Here is an 18,758-nt window from a genome sequence, read left to right as displayed (position 1 = left end):
AAAGGGGTGGTATCACTGAAATTGATCTTTATGCTTTGTTTAAATTTTAGAAGCACTCCAGTTCTTCTCAAACAGACCAGCCCTTCATTGCCCCCTTGCAACAAACATGGCACTTTAGCTTCAGAATAAAAGGGGTGGTGGGAAGGATGGAACAGTAGAACACCTTCATATTTAAAAAAAACAGAGAGGGGAGAAAAACATATATGACCATAGACCATATATAGAGTTAGAACACTAGGCCCTCAAGCTCAGTATTGCCCAAATTAGTGATAGGGATTCTGTGGCCCTTCAGATGTTCGACTGCAGCTCCCATCAGTGCTGCCCAGCATGACCAATAACAGGTGTGCAACAACATCTGGAGGGCCACAAGTTCCCCACCACTGCACTGCATGACAGTGGCTCTCTAGTGTTTAGACAAGAGCTTTTCCCCAGTCCTACCTGGAGATACAAGGGATGGAACCTGGAGCCTCTGTATAGAAAGCATGAGCCCTTCCCTCAAAATACACTTGGAAAAGAGGTATAGCATGGAGGCGAAGACTGAGCGACTGCAAAATAACCTCATCTCAACCACAAACCCACTAAGAGACTGTAAGCAAGCCATTACTTTATCAGTCACACACACTCCACATGAGGAGAAGACTACTGGCCTCCTTTATAGGACTGTTACAAAGGTTCATAAGATAAATGAGTGTGAAGTTCTTTGAAAACTTGAAATGTGTTAGATAAATGCTAATTATTATAATGATGAGCACAGTTGAGTGGTACCAACAGCCACCATTTTCTTTTTTCTTTAAAAAAAATGAGCTTTGTTTTGTTTGCTGCTGATTGACAGGAACTGGGTGCGAAAGAGGAGAACCAGGAATAGCACAGGTGTGCGGAAGGGAGAAATCTGAAATTGATGCTTCTGGGGGCTTAGCCACCAGCTGTTGGTATGAAAGTCCCAGCCAGGCTGCCAGAGAAGGAGAATGACAAAGTTTGAATGAGAACATAGAAAACAGAGATGTAAAATGTAAAAATTAAAAGCAGATCTCAAACTGAAGGTTGAAGTTAGAGGTGGGTCCCAGAAAAGGCAGCTGTATATAGTTTTTTGTAATTATTTCTCATCCGAGGCCAAGCACCTGTAAAACGTTTATTTCACTTATTCAAGCAATGGCACAACATAAAAGAGTAGCTGTGGAAAAGTGCAAAACCAGAATGATATGTTCCTAGATCTTGTACAATATCACCAAAATGTTTTTCCCCCTTCCAAACTAAGATAGCAAGATGTGATGTTTTAAACAAGCACTAGAAGAAAACTTCTGTCAAAACGTTTGGCAAAAGAACAGTCAGATTAAGAGCTGAGATGGTGGAACTATGCCAATAGCATTTAAAGGCAGGCTTACAACATTTCCTCACCCGACAGTTGCTCTTACCTGGTGTTGGGGCAGCAGTGCTGGGTTGCACAGCAGGGTTTGTTGGGACTACAGGATTACTATTATTGGTGGGGGCGCCAGTTGGAACAGAAGTAACCAGCTGCGTTTTCTCCATACTCTTCCCATGAAGACTGCTAGAAGTTGGAATGGCATCCTCCAACGAGAAAGGCTGGGTAGAAGTGTTGTTGGATGGCTCGACTTTCTCAGCGTTCGCAACAGGACTGGGGAATGCAGCTGCCAGAGAGGGTTCTGAAGTGGAGGCTCCAGCAGGGGCCTAGTGAAAGCAAGAACGCGAGAAAGCATTCACTGACCACAACATCCAAAATGGCATTTATAACCTAACTCTTATCATCACCAGAATTATTAATGTATGTGTCATATCACTTGAGAAAAACATGTTTGGTTAGAAACAGCTGGGGGTGCACGTGCACAAATAGCACATTTCTGGACAAGAAAGAGAGCGGGGGAAATCAAATTTCTGGAGACTGCATGCTGACTGGACAAAGTGCATACTGCCTGGAAAATGTACAAAATGCAACTGAGATATGCACACTCCCAGGGGCCTGTTGAAGGTTAGATAGATAAATAGATAGATAGATACTTTATTGTCATTGTACTTTAAACAGGTATCCTGACCAGAGAAGGTATAAAATTCTGTCAGTATATGCACATTTCCCAAGGCCTATTACAGATTATGTATCTTGACTAGGAAATGTGCATAATTCCTTCGTCATGGAATGATTATATACACTTGAATATGCACAGTGGCTGGCTGTTACCGGTATGCACATTAACCACTTAGTTTACATTCCTCTAAATTGTAAAATTCCTTCCCTACAGAGGTGCATGTCGCACCTTCACTATACAGTTTTCAGCTAGCGCTTTATGCTGGCCTTTGCTTGCCCAAGAGGTGTGTTTTAAATTGTTGTAACCTGCCTTGGGACCTGCTGGTGAAGGGAGCAAATAATAATAATAGGCCTGAATGGCAAAAAAAATGATGGGATTATGCAGATGTAAATTAACTAACAGCCTCTGCCACATGAGAGAACTGGATTTCAGATGCTGTTCAAAAGGAGCACATTGTGCAAACATAATTTCTGGTTTTATGGTCAAGAACTTGGGTGACGAGCTCATTTTGCTCACTTATAAAATTCTCCCACTTTTGAGTGCCGTGAGAGACTAATCAGACCAATGTAAACAAGACGAAGGAACAGACGAAAACAATTTCCTTTCTTTCATAAGAAAATTCCTTCCCCAGGCCCTCCTCATTCCAGTGGCTAGCCTGAGGCAGCCAGAACCAGACATTTCAGCTTTAACTGGGCTTATCTGTATATGCTACATATTTTACTCAGTTGATCTTTGTATAGCATAAGATGAACATTTAAATCACAGCACACAGAAATATCAACAACCTGGACTTGATTTTCATAACAAACAAAAATATCATAGTCCACTTTCTTGTGGCACAGTCAAATGGCAATACTTAAAAGGTCAAGCTAAGGGCGAGAAATTCATGACTTCTGTTATCATGTACATTATGTAATTTGGGAAGGTGAGTATCAGCACATAAAGCTCTGGATTTGAACTCTGGGCTCAGGGCCCCTGTTATAAAATAATTTTGGGTTGCAGTGCTGTTCTGTTCAAGATGTGGTGCCAGCTGAATTTAAAGGGATGATCAAAACACACATTCAATTCATAGATGAGGAGAGAGACCACAGGATACTATTGGACTGAGTCAATCTGGATTATGAAATGTTGGTGACAGCACTAGTTATCTGGTTTAGTACTGTATATGAATTTGATAGGCTGGTAATGTTCATATCATTTTGGATCAAGCCTCGTTTCCTCAAGAAGCTATTCTCTGGTATGGAATGTTAAATGAGATTCTGAAGGTGTACAGCCCGGAGACCAAGTGCCCCAAACCACAATGTACACAAACTTTATTTAATGTTAACCCATGACTCTCAATGAAACGCTTGCTGATTGTTGCAAAACTACAAAGCCAGTTGCTTTAAAGGCATATGAAAAGAAGTTCTTTCAACATTGCTGCCTCATATGCAAGGAACTCTCATTTACTGTTGTGAACTATGTGATCAAATCATCAAACCAACAAGCAGGCTCATGTTGGCAAGCAACTTCTCCAATTGTGTAAATCAATTATCTCAATTATTTCTTGCAAAGATTTTATGTGGTGGTTGCCTCCCCATCCAGACCCCAAACCCTCTCTTCTCTTGCATGGTTTTTTTTTTAGTGAGAGATTGAGAGGCCTTTCCACAATAGCTGATGTTCAATGGGCTGGGGTGCACAGCAAGAGAGATCAAACTGCATTTTTCAAGATGTAATATACAATTGTGTGCACGTTGCACAGCACCATCACTGCACATGTGCTAACAGAACTATCTGGGACTCTCTTAAAACAGATCTCTGTTTCAGGACAATCACCAAGAAAGCTTGCACTGAGCCAATTCAAGCCAGGGAGTGTAGTTTGCCCATCAATCGTCTAGAAATAGACACAGGCACATACATTTTTAATATGTGCAACCTTTTCATAAGTAACTGTTATGAAACAGTTCTCAAAATTCAAAGGTTTGTTACTGGCAAATTCTGGTTTCTTCCCTCTTGGTTCCTCCACATATTCTGCTGATGAACAGCCTTCTGTGTCAATCCCTATGTTTTTAGGATAGGGGGTCACATTCTAATATATCTAGAACAATGTTGAACTCTGATCACTCTGCAGAAGTCACAGGACCTAAATGTGCAAATGCAGCAAATATGATCAGTAACCAAGGCAAGCAAACACTGGCCAAGGATAAAGACATTTCAGCTACACCACAGTCAAAGTGGAAGTCAAGAAACACTAACCTTGTAAGAATTTCATTTGAAAAAAGTGCATTATTTATAGGGTTGCTTCTGCAAGAATACCACAGTGATGCAGCAACAGACCCCTTAATCAACAGTGCTGTACTTGAATACTTCTCTTGACTAGTCAATCACTGTCTGACTCAAATACACAGCATTACACTTGAAGACAAAGGCACTAATTTGGCAATGGAGCCAGGCTGCAACTTGGCACATGACAGACTCTCACTCACTCTCATGAGCATATGCCAAATTGTCCTCCTGAGGGGCTTTCAAACATTTTTAACATGAGCAGTAAATGTGAGACTATCTTCCCCCAACATTGTACTTCTGTTGTAGGGGAAATGCAGTGTGTTGGTATTGGCAAAATGAAATTCCTTCTCCCCCACCAAGTGTGTTTGTTACAACAGTTTGGATAATAGATACATGAATGTCACAGACAGGTCCACAGACAAGTGCATGCAACATCGTTATGGACATTACATGACACTAGTTTCTGTTCTGCCCTGTATTTGTTGCATACAGTACTGTTTCTATTCTGCTGCAGTTTGTCTACCTACAGGGAGCCTCCCCCTTCATCCTGACCAGCGCTTCGCCCAGAGACAGCACAAGCAGCGAGTCAGGAGGAGGGAATGAGGAATGGAGCGGTTTGGAGAGAGGGCTCAGTGAGGTGTCTGAGCCCTGGCAACGCTATGGAGAACAGAGCGTGCAGGAAGGGCTCAGAGATGTGTCAGAGCCCTGTCTCTGCTCTGTTCGAGGGTCAGCAGATGAGGGACTCAGCGAGACGTCGGAGCCCAGGCGCCGCCCCAGCCAGCAAGAGGGGGGGCTCTCCTTCCGGCGCCCACCCACACGTAGGGCGAAGGGGCGTGTTTTGGGGGTGCCTAGGGTTTTATGCTGGCCGAAAAGCTGGCGGTAGCCATTGCCGGACTCTGAATCGGACTAGGCGGTCATGTTTTCTGTTATTTCTGCACTGTAAATAGCATGCACAATAAAACACTTAAAGACAGTGCAGACTGGAGCGCCTTCACTCAAGAGTAGCCGCAACAATCCCCTGACAACTTGTGTAAAGTATTTAAATAATTACATAATTTACATTGCCATTATGTTATTCCATCCCATTCATTTAAATGCAAAGGGAACCCAATGCAAACTGGGTGGCAGGAGCATAATCAGTTATGTATCCGTTGCCAACTGAAAACAACAACAGTGAATACCAATTATATTCACTGGATTGATTTCTGTTCCAGACACGGGACAAAAAAGTGAATGCTGATAATTCCTGCTCCCTTTTCTGCTTTCTTTGGAATTCTCTGACATCCTTAGACATCCCCAGTAATTAATAATTCCTGCCCTATCATTATTGCATCTCACACACAGCACGGCTTCCCTTTCTTCCACAGCCCCAGTCTCATTATGTGGCAGTACACTGATACAGTTTATGTTTAATGCAATGTAGTGCTAAGAATAAGATGTGGTATTTTCCCCTTGCTTGCCTTAGACAACAGCCGGGGTACACCAAATTCTAGTTAACATTTTCTCACTTCATTTCCCTCAGAACATTTTTTGATCCTATGAGAATATGTCTTAAATCCACTATTTATCTATCTATCTATCTATCTATCTATCTATCTATCTATCTATCTATCTATCTATCTATCTATCTATCTATCAAGCTACAACACAACTATAAGAAGCAAAATATTCTAAAAATATGCCATTTCCAAGGGAGAATGCCAGGTTGGGACTGGGAGCTCTATAGCAATGCAGGAGGTTGCTGGGCGGCAGTGTGTGTGCCCTATCCCTTTCCCACTCCTGAATATCTCCACCGCAACCCTGAAAAGCACTGCAAGGCTCCTGCTTCTGGTTGACTGGAGCCCTGAACAGGAGTATGCCTGAGAGGGTGGGGATATACAGCAACACTGTCTTGCAAGTCCCCCTTTTAAATTACTCTAAGAAGCAAAATAAGCATCTTGCATCAATCTTTAAATGTACATAACTACACTTAGATCTTGTAGGAGGACGTGGGTTGTGGGACTACTTGTGGTTGTGATAACTTAAGATGGCTGTTGTGCAAATTATATTCTCTTTTTCTTATGAAGATTTTTGTCCTTTGGTCGACCTTCAGTTATTGCAAAACCTGCCTTTCCATAACTTGGAAATCCAAAATTGTAAGTTCACCATGAGAGAAATCACAGATGGGTCTTTAGTGGTAACCCTAGGGAAGTGGTCTGGAATGGCAGCAAAACATCAGATTTCAGAGAATTTATTTTTACAGCCTTAATTTTACATTCTCTGCTCAGCTGGAGCATTAGAAGAGAATCTGATAGCTCAGAGCTCAACACCCTGTTGTTGAAATCAGCAGGGAAATTAGGGACACATTACTATTTATCACTTAGGGCAAGCAAAAATCAATCTTAGCAGAGGGATTGCAGTGCAGTCTCTACCACACTGGATCACTTCCTGAGTGACAGTCTCTTGTGAGAGGCCAGATGGTTACGGTTTTAGGGAAGCATCATTATTGATGTATTGCTGAGACAGAGGAGCCAAACAGCAGTTCCTAAGTGACTGTTAAGAAGTCAAGGGCTGAGGGACAGCTGAGTCAGCAAGGCAAAGTTAAACCATGCGGTTGTTCTGCATGCTAACTAGGCTAGCTCCAGGTTTCCTAGCTGTGTCCTTTGGCTCTGAGCCACATCCTGTTCCACCAGGTTGGCAGTTCTCATATCACAGCTGCAATGTAACCTGGGACTGCAAAATCTGCAAACAGTACATGAGAATACAGTCATACCTCATGTTGCGTCCGCTGCGGGTTGGGTTTTCTCGTGCTGTGAACGCGGCGGACCCGGAAGTGTTTACTTCGGGTTCCGTCATGCACGCATGTGCAGAAGCTATCTACTGCGCATACACAGAAGCTATCTATTGCACTTTCGCACATGCGCAAAAGTGCTGCTCGGGTTGCAGACTTTTCGGGGTGCGAACTAATCGGGTCTGCAACCCAAGGTACCACTGTAACAGCTTTCAAGAACCACAATCTACTGAAAACATACTAAGTTGAGCAAGGGATTTCTAAAAATGAGATAGACCCCACTGATAGGAGTTCTATCACTGAATTGTCTGCTGTAGTAGACTCTCTGTTGCACCCTTGCCTGGATGCGAGTAAAAAAGTCCACTTGGTACACATCCCACACATATGCTGAGTTCAACCATTCTGTTCCCTGCACTTGTCACGAAGTTATAAGCAACCAGTTTTATTCCTAACTATGAAGGGGAAAGACTAGGAGATGTTTGGCAGCTCTGTGGCCAAGTTGCCTGGAAAGCCTTGGCTATGCAAGGCTAAATCAGCACTTGTAGCCTTTTGTGCTCCAGAACAGGAAAGGTCAGTGCAGGCAGAGGGGTAATCTCTAGGAAAAAGTGATCCAACCAGCTTTGCCTAATGGTGCCCATGCTGGAATGCTCTCCACCATAAAATCTGGTGTGTGGGAGGTCAGACTTTCAGCAGTTGTGTCTAAACTGTAATGGTCCCCCTCTCCACCAGCACTCCTCTTAGAAAAGGCACTTGAGTTGCCTTCAAGCAGGAATGTCCAAGGCAGTGTATTCCCTTCTCTGCCAGACTTTCCCTCTGTCTGAAGTACCTTGGACACTTCAGGCAGAGGCATCCCGGCTGACAAGCTCTCTTCCCTTCCCAACTTTCCTAAGGAAAAAGCTGGGGGGGGTCTTCCAACTTCATTTTTTGACTCAACAGACATATCTCTCCATTCAGGCAGGGGGCATCATCACAATTCATGGACATATTTCAGCCAGACAAAATTGTCTGAGAAGAGCATGGAGCAAAGCCAATGAGGAGTGTGACTTGAGGAGAGTCCCAAGGGCTGTATAGAGAGGCACGGAGGGCTGCATTCAGTCTCTGGGCTTGAGGTTCCTCATCAATGAAGTGGGCTTTCAAGCAAGTCAGACCTATCAGTTCATTGATCCACAAATGCAAGAGTGAACCTTTGGGTACCATTTCTCATCAAGGCAGTGGACTGAACCTTTTAAAACTGCCCTGATTCTAACCATTGTTTTCAAAACTGTTTTGATTTTTTATTTCTTAGAATTTCCAAACAATGTCATGTATGTTGCTGCTATTGTGCAATAAAAAAGGATTATAAAACATTTACATAACAGAATTTGGATTAGTGTTGACATTAACAATATTATCTTGCACTTACCCTCATGAGGCCACTCCCAGCAAGGTCACTTGGTCTGTTGACATTATTGCTGCTGGGGGGAGATGAGCTTTTGAATTTGGTTATTCTCAAGTCTTCACTGTTTGGCAACGGGTTTTTTTCTGGATCAATGTGGTTTCTGGGTAGGTTTGTTTCTTGATGTGAAGAAGGAGCTTCTGTCAGACCATTATGGGTGGATTTACTATCCAAGGGCTGAGATGGAGCAGGATGGACTACAGGACCTCCGCTGTTGGAGCCTGTGTCCCTCTTAAGAAAGCTTCCCCTGATGTCTGCCAAGTGTGTTCTGTAAGCCAGCAACTCTTTGAAGGACCTTCTCATCCTTGTTTTACTTTGATGTCCTTCCCTCCAGTCCAGCCATTTAGGAAGATAACCTCTCCTCTCTGCTGCAGGTTGGGCATTTATCGTATGCTCAGATCTCTTTACAAACACCAAGATCGAGTCAGTGGTGTTGGTCCAGATTGCCTGACACCAATGAGGCTTGATACAGTTCACCTGGATGCACATCTTTCCCTTGAGCCAAAAGGCATCACAGGTAGTGCTCTGACAGCAAGTAGCTTGACAAGATTGGACAGAGTGAAATCCTTCCAGCAGCTGGAGGTGAACACCATCCAGTGACCTCAAATGGCCTCCCTGGAGAGGCTTCCCTGTCTGGCAAGTGCCTCTAGTCCAGCTTGCATCTGAGCAAAGAGAAATAAAATGATAACAATTTTAAATAAGAATCCAACAGCATAGATGTAATCCAGGAAATAATTATATCTGGGTTGTTGTTGTTTTTCTACTCTCTAGAAATAAACATAACTTATCAGAGGTGGGAGTCATCAGCATTTTGAAGGCACTTCACTCCAAATCCCCCAATGACAGCTCCCAATAACTTCAAAATGTATTAAACAAAATGGGTTACAGGACTGGAGCCTGCAGAACCCCACAAAATAATTCCTATGGGGCCAAGCAGTAGCCACCCAATTATAGTCTCTGGAGCCAGACCTCAATAAATAAGAACCATAGCAATGCACTATCCCTAACTCCCAAAATCATGTGATAGTCCACAAGGATACCATGGTCAATGGTATCAAAAGCTGTGGTGCAGTCAAGGAGAATTAACAAGAGTCACACTCCTCCTGTCCTTCTCCCGAAACAGGTCATTGCTCAGGGTGATCAATGGAGTTTCCATCCTAATATCCAGGCCTGAAGCTGGAATGAAATGAGTACAGAAATCTATTTCCTTCAAGCATGAAGTTGCCCACCCACCCAAATCTAAATTGCTAGATGATTATGATCTAAAAATAGAAGACTAAACACCCTACAAACAGGAATCATGTGAAGTACTTTAAATACTGCTTTAAATACTAATGGCTGCTTTAAATGGCTGCCTTAAATACTAATATGTTTAATCAGAAGTGTTTTTATCTTAAAACGATTACCATTTGTTGCCAAAGACTAGACAATCATCTTGGCTAGGTCAGAAGTACAAGCAAAGGAGTACTGGCAAACAACTCATTCACACACAATTGTTTGTAAGATTCTCTCTTTCTACATTGTTATAATCTGGGAAGGCTCCCTTGCCCTATAAAACAGCAGCATGCAGTCAACAGTGCACACAGTTCTGAACCAGAGCTGCCTTGTATAACTATGATGTGCAGAACAATGAGAAGTTACAAGAAACTTAGGAAACAAGTTGTTTGTTGCAACTTCATTAATGGATGTTGGTTAAAGTATTTATTTCACTCAAATAAATCTGTTATGAGGAGAACAAATCTACCTCGTCCAGGTCAGACCAGGGATGAGGAAGGTTGGTCCTAGGGGTCAATGTGGCCCTTGTGACTCTCCCCTGGCTATGTCCCACCCTTTACCGGTCCTGCTCCATACCCTCCTTGAGTGCTTTTGCCTGACTGAAACATCTCTTGCCTGCCTTAATGGAGAAGTTTTTATGTGCGTGCATATAAACCCCTGACTTTTACATGGCTAGAATGTAGTCTACTGTACAAAGGAAAGAGTCACATCAATTGCTCTGCCCAGTTTTGCCCAGGCCAATACAGGCATGTGGCCTCCATTGCAAGGTTGCCCATGAGGGAATGCAGTCCTTGGACTAAGGTTCCCACCTGTGCTCCAGACAATGAAAGAACTCTTCTGCTGCTCCTTGCCACAGATCTGTCTTTCTTCTTCTTTGCCTCTGCCTCACTGCATCCAGCCTTGCCTGGATTCCAGGACCTTACCCCCCTTCCCTAATGCTTTTGAATTGCGGTGCTAGAGGAGATTCTTGAGAGTCCCATGGACTGCAAGAAGATCAAACCTATCCATTCTTAAGGAAATCAGCCCTGAGTGCTCACTGGAAGGACAGATCCTGAAGCTGAGGCTCCAATACTTTGGCCACCTCATGAGAAGAGAAGACTCCCTGGAAAAGACCCTGATGTTGGGAAAGATTGAGGGCACTAGGAGAAGGGGACTCGAAGCTATGAACATGAGTTTGACCAAGCTGCGGTAAGCAGTGAAAGACAGGAGTGCCTGGTGTGATCTGGTCCATGGGGTCATGATGAGTCGGACATGACTAAACGACTAAACAACAACACCCCCTTCCCTTGGTAGGTGCCGAGTCTGGCAAGGAAACACAGCTACCTTGAAAACCAAATGACTATGTCTGGGGGCCTGTAGTCTGTGCCTGTGTATTAACAGCTCCAAGGTCAAAGATCTTCTGCAAGAACATACAGCAGAAAAGGACTATTTCCAATACAAATACCATCCACAGTAAAGTCTGCTCAAACGATTACAAGATTTCCCCAATGGGTGGAAAAAATGGCTAATACCACAAGGTGCCTGCCTATCAAATTTTAGCCTAAAGTGCTTTTTAATGACTGACTTTTACAGAGGAGTTTTTGAATGGAAACACAACAGAGCAAACATCTAACACCACTGGTAATGATGGAACTACCATCTGTTCAGGCCTGAAGAGCCCAAAACTGCACAGCACCACCCAAGGGCAGTTATGAAACTACATAAGGTGTGCTTTACTCCCATGACACTGGAGTAGATTATTGGCTGAGATTCTATCCTAACTTTTAAATAGCCATATCCGCACACCCACTCTCATTTTCAAGATGTTGCAATAGTTTTTATTGAGGGGGGATAATAATTTTAAAGTACCAAAGCCCTTTTCAAAGTATTCTTGAAGATCTGAGCTATCCTAACTCAAAGGATAATATCTGGAGCCCAGTGCATGTGGGAGAAAATTTTTCTACAAGAGTATGTCTGCAATTTCCTTTTGCAATTGCAACTCTGAATGTCTCATGAAGTATCACTTTGGAGGTTCGCTCAACCTTTGAAGGCAGGTTTCAGAGGGAGAATGGGGGCAAGATGCTGCTGAAAAATGGAGAATGTAAAGCTTCTACATATAAGTGTTTTACAGACAGACTTTTTTTTTTAACTCAACTGTCTGGCCCTCCTACAAAGGAAGTTATGAAACAAAATGTGCAGGTACTCTTCTGCAAAATGAACCAGCCTGGCTGCTCATTCGATAGGTGAGGTTTTTTTGGATACCAGGGAATAGAAAATCTGATTTCAAGATTTTCTAACTGCTGAGGTTTTTTTGTAACCACGTTGGGCAGCTGTTGTCACAATGTTTAAGGCAGACATAAAATTAGGTGGAGAAGGAAAAGGGATCATTTACATTGCAATAGGATAAAACTGTGCATGGTATTCCAGCACTGAAGTTGATTGATCTTATTAATTCTGTAACTGGTATACCAAACATTTCTTGTGTTTAGTGCAATCTCATTTTTAAAAAAGTAGTCTAGAAATGCTTCTTATGATTACTATGCTAATGGATTTCATTTTAATACAATTGTCACCTGCTTTCACCAGTGATCAGAGCCTTATATATAAAGTTCCAGGGATTAAGCACACTTTAAAATAGACAGCTAGCCTCTGCGAGATGACTAGACTGGGAAAATAGGTCTCTGCAAGATTAATTTATAACCAGGTCATATTGCCCTGACCCTTAAAGCAACTCCTTGATTCACATGGTATGTTCTTAGCTGCTACAGTGCCATTAAAAGAAAGGTTACCAATTCCTTAAGTGAATTTAGTTTAAACTCAACAATAGGGAGAAGGTAAAGAACACAATAAAGCTATCACATCAAATAAGGAATTAATTATTGCACATCAAAGAAGACTATTTTTCTCCCATGATCTTTTTATGTCATATATTTTTCTTCTAAATAAACACTGATAATTCCCTCTAAATCTGAGATGTGCTTGTTGTGCTTTTGTTTGAAAGCTTAATGGTTTTATATTTCCCTAGGAGTTCAATGGCCACAGAATTGGGTTGGGCTTTCATATACACTTCCTCTTATTTTAAAATGTTTTGACCCTCATTTTACCTCTTTCTTTTCCTTCCATGTTCCTGATGTAGCTCTTTCCTACCCTAATAGTCTTTATCAAGGTATGGTAGGTTTACAATATATGGCATTATTCTGTATATCAACTCTGGATTTCATTTCTTCTCTCTATAGCACAGTCATAGTGTCTGTAAAGGTAAAGGGACCCCTGACCATTAGGTCCAGTCCTGACTGACTCTGAGGTTGTGGCACTCATCTCGCATTATTGGCTGAGAGAGCTACAAAAATATTACAAAATATTATTACTGGACCTAGAAGAAAATCTGCCATCAGAAGAGTTCTCAGCAATTAATATGCTTGTTACTAACATCACAACTGGTCACTGAACAGTCTGGCATCTTTGTGTATATTGGCATGAATGGATCCTGAGAATAGTATGAGGTTTGGAGTGAAAAGCATGGGTGTTTTAAATATTTTGTTCCTCATTACATCCTGCATTGCAAAGTCTTGTATTCCAAAAATCATTCTATGTATAGCACACAGCTGGACCTCATTTTGGAACAAAGGGGCTGAGCACCCAATACCACTGGCTGAGAAAGGACAGGTGTCATAATAAGGGTATGAGGTCCATAAAGCAAATGTTTCTGTGATACATTTTCCATAGCAAATTGGAAGTGCTGGCAGCCTTAAAGAAAAATTAAAATTATGTTTGGATTGGTCTTACAAAATGTGGATTTAACAACTGAGGCTTTCCTCAAAGTTCACCTAAAAGGGGAAAAAATAAACAGGATCAAGGGGGCTGGTGGCCAACTTTATTGGGTTTATTTCAGCAGATCCCTGGAGATCTCTTAGACAGGTTCTCAAGCATGTGTGTGTATGTTTTAAATTTAATTTGAAGCAAAGCACAGTTTAGATTCTTACTGAGTTTGGTATTGGTCTGGTGTGCTGATTAATGCCAAGCACCATAAAAATTCACTGCAGCATAATTAAAATAGGTGGCACAGTATTCCTGCCAGCTTTGAGATGGAATGGGAGGGAGGAAATGGTTGGAAGAGTCTTTGAATCCTGAAAACAGATGGGCAAAGATGAATATTCCTAATTATGTTTTCTTGCCAGCTGCTTTCCATTAAACATTCAAGCTGTACTTACATTTTGTTTATTTGCATTTGTCTCCCTCCTTATCATATATATTAAATAAATCCTCTAAATGCTTTGCCTAGTCACCAAATGTCAGCCAAAGCAGACATCTCATTGTGCTTCTTAAGAATGCCCAAGCTTTGGCAAACATATAAGGGAAAGAAACCACATAATTAAGGAGCAGAAATGGCCTTGTGCATTCTTGCAGCAAGGGTAGCATCATTAAGCTTTTTATAGAGCTGAATGATTTAAGGGACACTGGGGAGGAAGCAGTCTCAGAGAGAACTAGGGGCCAAGTTAGGTCATACACGAGATATGTAATGCCTTTCATGTATCTGGTATTTACATATCAAATAGAAACCATGTTAGGAGTGAGAGATTGAGGCCATGCCTAGGGGTGAGGCACTGATTTCCATTCCATCCTAGGTTTTCTGCATGCTGCGCTATTTCTGTTCTGCTGCAGTTCCGCTTCCGACAAAAACGTTATTCGTCTCACTGACTGATGTGACTGAATTTTACGAAATTATTTCATTATGCTTTTCCACACAATTCAATTCAATGCAAAGGAAACACAATGCAAATGAGAGGGGCAAAATGTCATCAATCATGTATTGTTTGTGGACTGGAAACAACAGTGAATATTGAAAATATTTGCCAAACTCATTTCTATTCTGAACATAAGACAAATTAACAAACATTCGTTATTTTCACTCCCACTTCCATTGCAATTTTCCAACATCCATATCCATGTTACCAAGGGGTGGGTGGGTTGTTAAACCTTCTTTCCTATGCCATGGTCCCAAATGAAAATTGCTTCCCTGAAGCTGCTAACATCCCTGGAAGAGATGTCTCCACTGGGGCTAACAGAAGTATCCTTCCTGGCATGAACTGAAGCTTTGAGGGAGATGTCACTGGTGCTTCATTGAAGGAGGAATGATTAGCTGCTCTCACCACATATCATGATTCTAATCCTACTCTGGTTCCCTTTCTACCCCTTGAGATTGCCATTTAAAATTTTAAAACAAAGATAGCATCCAAAGTGTAAGGTACTCTGGAGCTTGAACTGGGAATGCCTGACATGTGGACACTTGTCTTAATAGCTAATTTACCCAGCTTCTTCCCCTCCCAATTCCCAAGGAAAATAAGCACAAAGGGAGTAAAGGAGAGAAACAAAAGATGGGGAAAGGCAGCCAGGAGTAGTTTCACCACAAGAGGAAGGGGGATTAGTAGTTTTCAGGGGGGGGGGGTTAGAGGGAATTTTCTATCTAACTTTTCCTGCCTTTTTGCGGAAAGCCTTGAGAATTCTCAACACTGTTGAGTCAACAAGAAGAATTTTCTTTAACATGGAGAGGGTATGCTAGACTCTGAGAGAAACAACCACAGCTTTGAGCTCCTTTGAAAAAGGTAGAACACAAATACTGTAGAATCAACCAAGTAAATAGCATGCCCCAGTTGTGCCTCAGTTACCGCTACTTCCTCAAAAGTTTGTAGGGTGGGTCCTTCCAGAGAAACCTGAGGACTGCTATTAAAACAACAGAGCAAACAATTCACCAGCCCAAGAACTGCAAAGTATTTATTTTCTTATCCAAATACACACACTCATTAAAGGTTTCGTAACCCTTACAAATGGCTCAGGCAGTTTTCTTACACAAGCACTGTGACTGCATGACAGCCAGCCGAACTGCTTAAACAGCAACTGAGTAGGGGGAAAGCGTGCTCTGCTAAGGACCCATATCATTGTCATCAAACAGGCCTTCTCTACACACAGAACAAAAGTCAAAGTTGCTTGGATGCTTATGATGGAGCAGCACTAATGCAATATTTTTACTTTCACAAACAGCAGTTGTAGAGTGGGGATCCAGATTGAGGCTGTGGTGTATGGCTTTAACCCTTTGCCCCCTACTGCTGTCCCAATTCAGAACAGGAAGACAAGATACCACTGAGGATAATGGGAGTTTCTCCCAGCCAAAAAATGCCCCAGGTGGTTTCTGGAATTTCTAAAATAATTAAAATGTCAACATACAATGAAAGCAATTCCAAGATATTGTGAATTGACCATAGGTTTTTATCAGCATAATAGCTAAGAACATGGGCTGAGATGTCTTCATTTTAAACTCTCTGGTTGTCCTCCATTAGTAAGATAGAGTAATGCAATATTGGGCTAACCTTATCAGGTTGTTGTAAACATTACCATGAGCAGTACTTTGAGCCCTTAAAAATGCTGTTTAAGCATTATTTTTGTTACATGTAGTAACACAGATTATTGTAGCTCACACTATTTACCTTATATTTATTACAGGCTTAAAATATAGAAGTCAGTTACAGATCTTTGATGTTCCAATGTAGCTCTCAGAAGTGAACCAGTTGCTCACTTCAGATTGACCACAGCAAGTTATATTATACTTATGTTGCCTCCAATTTGGAATAAAATCCATTATGCACAAAGAAAATTCAGTTTTGCCACATTCATGAATCTTTCTCTCTCAAGAGATTGCAACTAACTCTGACAGGGTAACAAACTAAAAGGAAGAAAGAAAGAAAGAAAGAAAGAAAGAAAGAAAGAAAGAAAGAAAGAAAGAAAGAAAGAAAGAAAGAAAATTTCACTGCAACAATTTGCAATTACATTGTTGTTTGAAAACAATGGTGGCTTTTTAAAAATAGTATTTGTAACAGCTAGACAATATCCACTTTCTACTGAATAGAAAGCTGTATGGAACAAAGAAGAATTTCATTCTTATGTGAATATTCATTATGAAGGTGGGAGGGGGGAGTTAAGAAGAGACAGACTGTGACAGCTTAGTACCGTGTTTCTCCTAAAATAAGACACGTCTTATATTTATTTTTTCTCTAAAAAACCACATTGCGGCTTATTTTCGGGGGATGTCTTATTTTTTTATTGAGCATGGTACAGCATTGTTAAGTATGGTACAGGGCTTTCTTGCGCCGCCCGCTGAGCCCGCTGCCGGGTCCCCGGGCTTCGCGCGGCGCGGCGCAGCTGGGGCTGCTGCCGGCTGCTGCCGGCTGCTGCGACTTCGCGCTACATGCGGTGCGGCGCGGCGCGGCTGGGGCTGCTGCCGGCTCCTGCCGGGTCCTGCGGCTTTGTGCGCCGCCCGCTGCCGGGTCCTGGGGCCCGTTCAGTCGGAGCTCGGCGCGTCTCTGGGCTGGGGCTCCCGCTGGGCTGGGGCTCGGCACGCGCTGCTGCATTTGCCGGCTCCCGCTGGGTCGGGTAGGTACCGGTACCCCCAACATGTCTTATTTTGGGGGGATGTCTTATATATTTTTGCCTTTAAAAGATCGTGCCATGGCTTATTTTAGAGGCACGTCTTATTTTAGGAGAAACACGGTATGCTGGAAGAATAATTCTAGATTCCAATAAAGCAATTCCGTTAAGTTATTTTAAAAATGTCCAAAATCATCCTACTACTAAACCTTTGGGACTTATTTTGTTTTGTGTATAAAAGTGGGAACAGAATGCACTGAAGTAGGCATTTCACTGGCAAAATGTAGGTTTGTAAAGAATTACATTCAAACAAGGCCACAATACCTTCCACCATAGAAGCCTCAAAGTGCCCCCACCCACCCAAAATATAATAGCTATGGTTAAAAAGAAGAAAAAGGGCAGTGGTTTTTGAAACATGACTCTGGTAGGCTCAGGAAACAGGAAACTAATCTCAAGGAAAGAAAAAAGGAAAAAAAGCAGGTCCATTCTAACTTAAAACATGTAATGATTACTACTTACTCTCTACAACTAAAAATATAATAAAACATGAATTTTAAATCAACTGTGTGTGACAAGCTGGAGATTAACGGTTCACTTACTGCACATCAGCTTAATCAAATTTCCCAATTGCCGAACGTCAGAGACAGCACAGGGTAATTATGGAGATTACAGCAGCAGTCCTGTCCAGAAGGCAGAGATTTTGCTAACTATAGTACTAACCCACTGAGATCAAATGCAACTGAGTCAGTATAAGTGATCCCTCTATTCTCTAAAAAAAGAGTAAATGTTACAAGTTTGCCAGCTGGAAAGGTTATTTTTTAAAAACTTTTTAAGTGGCAAAAAGCAGCGGGGAATTAAGAGAGAAGAAATCTGTGAAATAAATTACTCTTTGAGAGGCCTTAACAAACTACTCCACTACACTTTCCTGCTTTCACCTGTTTCAAATGTTCTTGGTTATTTTAGTTTAGTTTATTACATTTATAAATTGCTTCTCGCAATAAAAGTCCCAACATAATTTAGAGCAAAATACAAAATGTAGTAATAAACATAATTAAAAGTGTAGCCAGAGTAAAAAAAATAAATCCAATTGTTGCTGCTGTCCAAATGCAAAGGAAAATGAAAATAGATTTACCTGCCACTGAAATTAGACAAATTTGGTACCAGGTTGCCTCCCTGGTAGGAGAATTCCATAAATGGGAAGCTATTATAGAACAGGCCCATTCTCTCATCACCACTCTCTGGACCTCCCTTGGAGGAAGCACACAAAGAAGGGCTTCATCTCAGGGTTCAAATGGGGGGGGGGTGGTCCTTTAAGTATAGAGCAGGCATCCCCAGACTACGGAGCGAAGGGCTGGATACAGCCCGAAGGGCTCATTTACCCGACCTGCGATGCCCCCCCCCCGCCGCCTGCTGCTGCCGCCCACTCTTACCGGCGCGGCGCGGCTGCCCACTTCCAGATCCAAGGAGCACCAGAAATAACTTGTGCGCATGCGCAAGCGTCATTTCCAGTGCACTTTTGGGTTGGAGGAGGCCTGTGTGCATGCGCACAAGCTATTTCCGGTGCTCCTGCAACCCG

The 18,758-nt window shown here is 42.2% G+C and overlaps 1 protein-coding gene across 2 annotated transcripts in view; it reads right to left on the bottom strand.

The window, feature by feature from the left end:
• The window catches only part of KIAA0319L (KIAA0319 like), a 56,137-nt gene that overhangs the window by 30,067 nt on the left and 7,312 nt on the right, over window positions 1–18,758 (bottom strand). For both annotated transcript variants that reach the window (XM_035120970.3, XM_060275814.2), the window contains exons 3-4: window positions 8,477–9,171; window positions 1,413–1,686 (exon numbers count right to left, since the gene is read on the bottom strand). In XM_035120970.3, coding sequence (XP_034976861.3) covers window positions 1,413–1,686; window positions 8,477–9,171 — 969 coding nt within the window. The remainder of the gene's footprint in view (window positions 1–1,412; window positions 1,687–8,476; window positions 9,172–18,758) is intronic.

The sequence above is a fragment of the Zootoca vivipara genome, chromosome 6 (genome assembly GCF_965207765.1).
Source record: "Zootoca vivipara chromosome 6, rZooViv2.hap1.1, whole genome shotgun sequence".
In the NCBI taxonomy this organism is placed as follows: domain Eukaryota; kingdom Metazoa; phylum Chordata; class Lepidosauria; order Squamata; family Lacertidae; genus Zootoca; species Zootoca vivipara.
This window is presented reverse-complemented; position numbering and strand designations above follow the sequence as displayed.